This window comes from Gobio gobio, assembly GCF_949357685.1.
Source record: "Gobio gobio genome assembly, chromosome: 18".
NCBI classification, from domain to species: domain Eukaryota; kingdom Metazoa; phylum Chordata; class Actinopteri; order Cypriniformes; family Gobionidae; genus Gobio; species Gobio gobio.
The window spans coordinates 11,534,575-11,543,920 of record NC_137111.1 but is presented as its reverse complement, the minus strand read 5'-3'; the positions used below and the strand labels follow the sequence as shown (position 1 = coordinate 11,543,920).

General features: G+C 39.5%; 1 protein-coding gene across 1 annotated transcript; it reads right to left on the bottom strand.

Annotated features, from left to right (window-relative positions):
• Nucleotides 1-311: 311 nt before the first annotated feature.
• LOC307141961 (uncharacterized protein) lies at nucleotides 312-8,889 on the bottom strand. The gene is made up of 11 exons (XM_079842454.1): nucleotides 7,828-8,889; nucleotides 7,299-7,394; nucleotides 5,357-5,467; nucleotides 4,992-5,198; nucleotides 4,727-4,822; nucleotides 4,316-4,582; nucleotides 4,032-4,126; nucleotides 3,821-3,871; nucleotides 3,205-3,589; nucleotides 2,923-3,102; nucleotides 312-2,281 (listed from the first exon to the last, which is right to left on the bottom strand). The coding sequence occupies exons 1-11, from the start codon at nucleotides 7,859-7,861 to the stop codon at nucleotides 2,247-2,249; spliced, it is 1,557 nt and encodes a 518-aa protein (XP_079698580.1). The 5' UTR covers nucleotides 7,862-8,889; the 3' UTR covers nucleotides 312-2,246.
• Nucleotides 8,890-9,346: the final 457 nt, after the last annotated feature.

Below are 9,346 nucleotides of genomic sequence, written 5' to 3'. Positions count from 1 at the left end.
TTTACGTTATTCGTCGTCAAAGAATGCACAAAGAAACATTAGCGTAGGTGTCGCAATTTTCAGCATATCAGAGGGAATGTTTGTCTTTCTGTTTCCAGGCTTTCTTCAGTAATTTCACAATCATTTTCAAATGATTCATAATACTCAAAATATCTTTCTCATATATCATGCTAAAACTGGCAACTTTCATATTCAAGTGGCCAATGGAAAGTGACATATGAAAATAAATATATAATTTGCTAGTTACATGCATTATTTTACACACTGGTAATCAAAAGTTTGAAATAATTAAGACTTCTTAAATTGTTTTTGAAAGAAGAAGGCTGAATTTATTTGATCAAAAATACAGTAAAACCACAAATATTAAGACAATTTCCAATAGGCCTAGTTGTTTTCTATGAGAATGTATTGTAAAATGTAATTTATTTCTGTAAAAGCTGACTTTTCAGCATCATTACTTCAGTAAGTGTCACATGATCCTTCAGAAATCATTTTAATATGCTGTATTTTTCATATCATTTTTAAACTCTTTTCCACTATTTGAGCTCTATTCCATAAAATTACAGATGTCTAGATACTATAGCCACTAGAAAGGCACCCTAAAACAATCCACATTCTGCACTACATCCTAAGTCTTCTAGACCAGAGTCCTGCACGGGTGACGGGTGACCCGCGAATATTGCTGAAACGGGTGAAAAACATCCTACTGTGTCGGATACGGGTGCGGGTCGGACAAGGGAGAACACGGGTCTAAACACGGGTTTTAAACAGTCACGTGCAAACGAATATAGGCCTATATATAAAAATATATGCATGTATATTGTAGATGTGTTCCTAAAAATATGCATATACAAAAATATGCCTTGCCTGTATTTCAAGTTGATTTTCAAATCCATATCAGTTTATTTGTTCTCCTCCCAGGAGAATCACAACCGCGCGCGCGCTCTGCCTGCACTCGTCGAGATGGATCATGAGGAGTTGAAGAAAAGATAGCCGCAAATGTGGAAGTTCATCGCTGAGGAAGCACGCAGCTAACTGTGGTAACAAAACCAAGCACACGCAGTTCAATCGAACAGTATTTTTGTTATGGTTCCTGAGTTTAGTCTCTTAATAACACTGTCTTAGTAGCCTACATTAAGCCACTTTTGTACTTTTGTACATAGTATACGTTATTAGTATTATGTTTACTGAGTTTGGTCTCTTAATAACAGTGTCTTACCTACATTAAGCCACGTTAAGCGTTTTAGAATGTCCCGAAGTTGTCCTTAAGTTAATGGTTGTGTAATAACTTATGTATGCTGGCAATAAACATTTTTGTAAGTGTGTCTATAATGTAATATGCTAAACTGACTTTATTGCGGGTGCGGGTCGGGTGTCGGTTCTATTTTAAGCGGGTCGGGTCGGGTGCGGATTTTAATTAGTGCTGTTGTCGGAGAAGGGGTCGGATGCGGTTTTAAGCACTGCGGGTACGGGCGGGTGCGGGTTTACAAAATCGGAGCTGTGCAGGACTCTGTTCTAGACAATAGCATTTTATATGGTCTGATTTTATGGTAGGTATTGAACTTAATGATATTAAACTACAGTGTATGGAAAAGAGAAATCAAAATTTGTATACAAAAAAAAAAAAATACAATTTGCCATGTGCACCAGGAAAGACAAATTATAACCTGAAGAAGTATGCCTGTCATTCAGTATGATAAGCATTTCAATAAAACAATTCATATAATTCATATTTTTTAATAAATAGCTTCTGTGTTTAAAATTGCCCTGTGTATAATGAGCTGGTGGGTTTATGGTGAGGTGCGTTGCACACCGGGTGTGATGGGCCGCTTTGTGCCAGAAAGTCCAGGGCCACTTTTTTGCCCCAGTCCACCCCTGCTTTCCAGTGTCTTCATGCGCAGGAAGTTGTGCAACACACATGTGGCCTTCACACACACCTCTGCAACCTCTGGACTGGTTGCAATGACACGGGCGGTACATCCGCCACCGAGCTGAGAGGATGCCAAAGGCGCACTCAACTACCAACCTAGCCCGGCTGAGGCGGTAATTGAACACCCTTTTCTCTGGTGGGATGTGATGTCCAGGGTATGGCCGCAAGAGGTTGGTCATCAGTGGGAAGCCCTCATCCCCTGCAGATTGACCATTATTTGGCTTGACACCGGAGTGGTCTGGATCAGGTGATGATGGACCAGGATCGGCTTGGGTTCCTGTCAGGTCGGGGTTGGACTTCTGGTCAAGTCTCGAGCTCAAGCCCTCCACCAAGGACAGCAAGTGTTATCTCCTATCCAATACAAAGATTATATGAACATGTGAACTCATGAATGTTTTTTTTTTTTTAGCTGATTTACAACAGAACTGAATTCTTGCAATTGCATCACTAATTGTGTTATTTTCCTGTTTATTACTGTGAAGCTGCTGTGAAACAATCTGTATTGTATAAAGCGCTGTATAAATGAAGCTGACTTGACTTGACTATAACAAGAACATGAACACAAATTTGAAAACCTCACTACAAATAATCCAGAATTGAAGATAAATGATATTAATCCTACTCTGTCTGTTACACTACCTCACACCTGAAATCACTGATCGAGTGAATCTCCTGAACTTCTCCTGAACTTCTCCAGATCATTTCTAATCCATTCATGTTGTAACACCTGCTCTAACGTCGGCCGTTTCGTTGGATCCCGGGCTAGGCACTGGCTAATCAGATCACTGCATTCTGTACACATTTTATTAAGGAGAGAGCTGGTTAGTCATGATGACCATGTGACACGAATGTTGGCAATTATGAAAACAGCATCTGGTGAACTATAAACTGAATGTATTTCAACTTGAAACATCTTACATACTTCACCTTTACCTGTTTCTAAACAGAGCCTTTGCTTTATGTGTGTGTGTTTATCGATATTCTTCACTCACCTTTGGATAAGTTGGAGTTCTGAAATGTAACTTTGGCCTGTGTGATTTCCGTTCTATTGCCAAAGGGAGAACGTCCGTTAACCATCAGGTACAACAACACCCCTAGAGCCCAGACATTTGCTGGGACGGCGTGGAATCGAGATTCTGTGAAGACTTCAGGTGGGCAGTAAGAAGGTAATCCTGTGAGCAAGACATTTTTGCACATTGTTGAGCAATTTCTTCAAAGCATCAAATAATCAGAAAGTCACTACATCCAGGTTTCCACACTCCAAAAATACTCACCACGGTATATTTTTGTCTCGTAGCCATCACCACTAAGTAGCTGACCGCAGCCAAAGTCGATCAGCTTGAGCTCTAACGTGTTTGTCTTCACCAGGAAATTCTCTGCATGAACGTCATTATGAAAAACGCCATGCTCGATGCAGTGCTGTACCGCCAGCGCAGCCTGTCGCATGACGACCCGTGCTGTTGTTTCATCCAGTTGACACGAATGACGAATGATGAAGTCCAGCAAGCTCTCGCAGGGGTCAGGGAACTCCATTATGAGAACGAATGTCAGAGGATGTTCAAACCAGTCGTACAGTCGGACGACGTAGGGGCTTATGGGTTCATGCCTCATCATTAGCAGCAGCGCCACTTCTGTAACGAGAGGTTCGGGATGCCCGGGCTAGAGAAAAGTAGTAGACAGAAGGTTAGCTGGGTAAAAATCTGAAGAAAACCTATCATTTTTAAATGTACTTTTCTTTGATCTTTACAGACACGATCATCAGAGCCTTTCCAGGTTTATTGATCTATTACATTTACACCTAATGCTTCCTACAGGTGTATTGACTACAGTAATCAGCACTTAAACAACAAACAGCACTTAAACAACAAATACAACTTTTGACCAACTTACAATATCAAGATAACGATCATTGTCAATCTTGTGCATCTGCTTGATGGCAACCTGCAAAAAAAAAAACAGCGTTCAATAACGGTATTCAAGCGCCTGACTTTGCACATAACATTTACGATTTGAGCATCTAAGTATTAACCCATCTGTATTAAGAATGTTTTGATGCATGCAAGAGCAAAAATGTTTGTACAATTCAGCAAGATTGCTTTACCTTTTTGCCATCAAACTTCCGTGTTCCCTTGAACACTCTCCCAAAAGTTCCGGATCCAATCATCTCTCCCACGTTATAGAGAGTCTCAAAGGAGTCTGAAAAACAAAATATGAGAAATGTATGAGCTTGCAAACAAGACGATAATAATACTGTTTAAAACAATGTTGGAGAAATAATGTCTTTAATAATTTTAATAATAAATAATACTTTTACTTTAAAAAAAGGTTCCCAGTAAAATGAAATCCAATGTGACTGTACACTGCCCAGCCTTATTTCAGTCTCACCTGTTGAGCTCGTGTTCACCGGTGAAGCCTCCATAAGGCCATTTGAAGTCTCCGTTGGCTCGACGGGAACTTGACCTGGCAGCGGATGGCACATCCACTCTTCGTCGCTCCAACTGCCCTGTTCGTTTCGGCTATCCGATCTATCGCCACTCCACCTCCAGTCGACGATGTACGAGCCTCTGCTGCTAAGGCTCAACGACTCTCTGCAGAACCGCCTCACTGTATTGTCCTCAGAGAGGGACAAATATGATGTGGACATGATGCCTGCTGAAGACATTTTTAATAATATTAATAATCAATGTCAATGGTGAAATTGTTACTTTATGTTTTATTTTTTTCAACTTTCTATTTTCAATGACACATTATTTTGTTAACTGAGCCATAACTTGTGTAATAAAAGCCTATTCTGACCTCTGCGAAAGCCTTTAGATGGAGTGGACGGACGTCCATGATCATCTGGGCTCTGCCGGCTGCCGCTCTGCCACTCTCTCTTCCTGTCAGTCCGACCTGTTGGCACAGAAACAGAAAACTCAGAAGACAGAAGCGCTAAATGTGTAGGAAGCTCCTGGATCTGTGATTGCTAGATCCTTTGTTTTATATTAAAAATATCAGTGCAAACAAGACGATAATAATTCTGTTTAAAACAATGTTGGAGAAATAATGTCTGCAGATTGACCATTATTTGGCTTGACGCCGGAGTGATCTGGATCAGGTGATGATGGACCAGGATCGGGCTCTGGCTCCAGATCCGCTGGAGGAACAAAAGACTCCACAACATCCACATCACTGAGACAACAGCAGAGGAGCGAGCGCCTCACAGCCTTACACACGTTCCTGAGGAAAGAACGAACTCGTTTCCTCTTCTTACATTCTGTAGGTTTTTCTGAAATGAAGAAAACAAAACTGAATGATTAGAAACATCTCTGACGTCCAATTAGGCAGTGATAAAATGACATAACTTACGTTTTACTTAAAAAAAAGGTCACCAGTAAAATGAAATTCAATGTGACTGTACACTGCCCAGCCTTATTTCAGTCTCACCTGTTGAGCTCGTGATGTACGAGCCTCGGCTGCTAAGGCTCAACGACTCTCTGCAGAACCGCCTCACTATATTGTCCTCAGAGAGGGACAAATATGATGTGGACATGGTGCCTGGTCAAGACATTTTTAATAATATTAATAATCAATGTCAGTGGTCACATGAAATTGTTATTTTCAATGACACATTATTTGTTAAAGGGTTATTAGTTCACCCAAACGCCGGCGCTACGTCATATTCTCGCGCATGCGTCGTGGAGGCCTACACGGAAGACAAGAAGAGGTTGAATAAAGGCGTTATTTTGATTTTTTTTTTGGCACAAAAACTATTGTCGTCGCTTCGTAAAATTATTGTAGAGCCACTGTGGTGAGATGGACTTTGTAACGACATTTTAAGTGCCTTTTATGGGTCTTGTGAGTGTAAATGTACCAGGGTTTTTCCTACATTGAAAATTTTTTGGCGGCCGCCAAAAAATTTTTTGTCCCGCCAAAGCTTTATTTGATGAGCTATTGTGATTTATGAATGATGTAGAATAGATGCTGCGCTTGTAACTGAGTGACAGAGAGACGATCAGAGCTCCTCCCTCGCTCGCACTCTCTCTGTCTTCAAAATAAGCATTCTTAGCTTTCTAATATTTCACATATTACGTTAATAAAAATCAAAAGGTCGGAAGACCGAATCCATGTTGCACGTGGCGCTATCAGACGATGTTTTCCTTTCATTGCCGCTGGGTGTGAAATGCGCTCAAAAAACATTGACTGATTCTCTGACCAGCTGACATAAAGCATACTTTCAATAAACGGGAAACAAATCGTGTCCAGTCATGAAGTGTTTTCTGTGTGTTGACAAATCTTTCGCGATGTTCTAACAGACGGGATTCGCACACAACGCGTCTGCTAATGTCCGATTCGCAACCTAATGAACCGAATCATTTTAACGACTGGTTAGAACAACTGATCTGTCCAACACTGAACTAACGAATCAGTTTAAATTTACTCAGAACACCTGAAATGAGAACACAAGTGTGCTTACACAATTTAGCAAGAGTGGGTGTAAGAGTTAGTTTTAATTATCCAGTCTTTCAGCTTATTTATGTTCATAATGTGTAGTAAAATAAATAGCCTATAAATCACTTAGTTTAGACTGTGAGGTGAACCCAGAACAAAGTTGTTGTTAGCTAGCTGATAAATTTATGAAATTGTATATGGCAGAAAATTAGGCTATTTGTTCATTTTTTAAAAACTACTTTTTAATATTGATATGATTATATACCAAAACAATTATCAGTAAATAGTGTAAAAATGAGGAACAAAAACAAACATCAAGGTATCCCACATGAAGAAATACTATAGTATATTATAGTAAAATTACTATAGTGTTTTTGAGCCATACTATAGTAAAGATACTACAGTAAATTGTAGTATATTGTATTATATTATAGTATTTACTACACTTTGTTTATTTACTGTAGTATATTTACTATAGTACAGTTCAAAAACACTATAGTATTTACTAGAGTAATTTTACTATAATATACTATAGTATTTTTTCATGTGGGATCAAAATAAGATAAGCAAAAGTTACAAACTTTCTTTGAATTTATTTAAAATGTATTGTCAGTATTGCGCTTGCAGATCATGTGGGTAGGGGACTTTTTTTACTGTGCGTGCGTGTGTGTGTATGGGTGACCATGTCTGTCAGCCACCACCGAAGACCATTTTTGACCCAGGAAAAACCCTGTGTACTGAATGCCAATGGAGGCCTATCTGAGGCCTTCTCAGCCATCAGCTTTCAACAAAAAATATCTTCATTTGTGTTCCGAAGATGAAGGTCTTAAGGGTGTCGAACGACATGAGGGTGAGTAATTAATGACATCATTTTCATTTTTGGGTGAACTAACCCTTTAACTGAGCCATAACTTGTGTAATAAAAGCCTATTCTGACCTCTGCGAAAGCCTTTAGATGGAGTGGACGGACGTCCATGATCATCTGGGCTCTGCCGGCTGCCGCTCTGCCACGCTCTCTTCCTGTCAGTCTGACCTGTGGGCACAGAAACAGAAAACTCAGAAGACAGAAGCGCTAAATGTGTAGGAAGCTCCTGGATCTGTGATCTGGGTCTGGTCTGGCAGCGTATCCTGGGGGCCAGTTGCATAAACTAAGCCATTATGTTAAGACAGTGTCTTAAGATCTAGTATGAGCCACTAGCAGTTAGGCAAGTCTATGTTTTTATGTAACGTTAACTGATTTAAAAAAATGTATGAACAGTCTTAAAGAAAAAATTTTTATGTCTAACTTGTAAGACTAGTCTTAACGGTTTATGCAACCGGCCCAGGCCTGATCACGGTCATCAGAACACTGTCTGTCTCCAAACCTCCTGACCAGCCGTCTGAGAGAAAGCAGCTCTCCTGGATCTGGAGCGGCCCGAGGCTGAAATATTTCAGTAACATAACATAACTAACGTTAAAGCACTCACCTTCTCTTTCACCCATCATCTTCGCCATCGACATCCTCCTGCAATCTGGAACAAAAACAATACAAAACACAAAACAAAACAAAACAACACACAATACAATACAATAAACTCTCCTCAAAAATACTCCTCCAAAAAAAAAAGAAAACAAAAACAAAGAATTAATCAAACTCGACACTCCTAAAATAAGAAAAGAACAATAAGATAAAAGTATCTACAACTCAAAAATGTAACTCTGTAAAGGATATCTCCTGCGATGTTCTTCCAGAATAAAAGTCTCGTCTCCTCCAAACAGCTTCAAAATTTCAAGGTCAGCACAGAAAATATTCTGCAAAAGTTTGTGAAATCGCCTCAGTCGTCTCTCTCAACAACAGATCAACAACACAATCGGTGCGTGTCTGAGTCTGCGTCAGAATTCATAACAGGCGTCGCCATAGCAACTAAAACGTGAATCATTCATATGAGCGGAGCCGTGAGCGCGCATCGATCTGAACACATTTATTGAATAGTTACAAACTTCATTTGGACGTTTTCTTTATTAAAAAGTTTGAACCTGTTTCATTGACTCAGTTCAAAACTTTGATTCAGTGATTCCTCTGCATCATCATCACTCAGAAATGCTAGATGTCTGTGCATGCATCAAAATGTGTTGGTAAATACTTTGATTTATTTATTTTTACTATATTTTTGCATATGAATAAAAAATATTAAATAATGTTTCCTTGTATTAGTTTAACCTCTCAATCCGCAGTGGTGCATTAAAGGATTAATGAAATGATAAATTATTAATTTAATGCTTCATTTAGCATTTAATTAAATGCTAAAGGACCGGCCACTTAAACATCAGCATAATAAATGCAGTTACTCATCTTTCATCTCCTATCGTGCAGATCCGATCGGACGAATCCAATAAACACCAGCATGTAAGTGTAAGGGTCCACTCTGAAAAATAGAGGGGGGCAAACAAAAAAATCCTCCTTCATTTACTTGAGCGTATTTGAGTTATATTAGTAATTAATCACGTCCATTTTCAATGCAATAGCGAGTATTCTGAGGATCTCCCCTGCAGTTTAGAGTCTTCAGCTCCAGATAAACCCTCCCAGGTCTCTCTCCTTCAATCACAGGCCTTCTGATGACTCATTATATACAGGAAGCGCATTACAGGCTCCGTGAGGTGTCAGTCAAAGCGGCTATGGTTTTGGTTGGATAAAGGCAGGCAATGCCTAGCCAATGCCTTGCCAACAAAGGTTTGATTGATGGACGTTGTAACCAATCAAAAGGCATCATCTTGCGCGAGCACACCGCAGTGGAGACTGGCACTTCTTATCAACTAAATTAGTTTTTTACACTTTGTAAATTCTGTAATAGTTGCTTTAGTTTTTCAGTAACTGTATATATCCATTATAATTAGCAGTTTATTGCAGATTTATTTGAATGAAACGCTACTCTTTACAATTACAAATCTTCTGAAATAAAGGGCCTTTTTGAAAGGACGCCTAGAGGTTTTTTTTTTTTTTTTTGA

Coding starts and splice junctions, on each gene's coding strand:
- LOC307141961 (XM_079842454.1), bottom strand. CDS start 7,861: ATGTCGATGGCGAAGATGATGGGTGAAAGAGAAG. Junction 5,199..5,356: donor GTACATCACGAGCTCAACAG/GTGAGACTGAAA, acceptor TCTTCATTTCAG/AAAAACCTACAGAATGTAAG. Junction 4,583..4,726: donor ATCTAAAGGCTTTCGCAGAG/GTCAGAATAGGC, acceptor AAATGTCTTCAG/CAGGCATCATGTCCACATCA.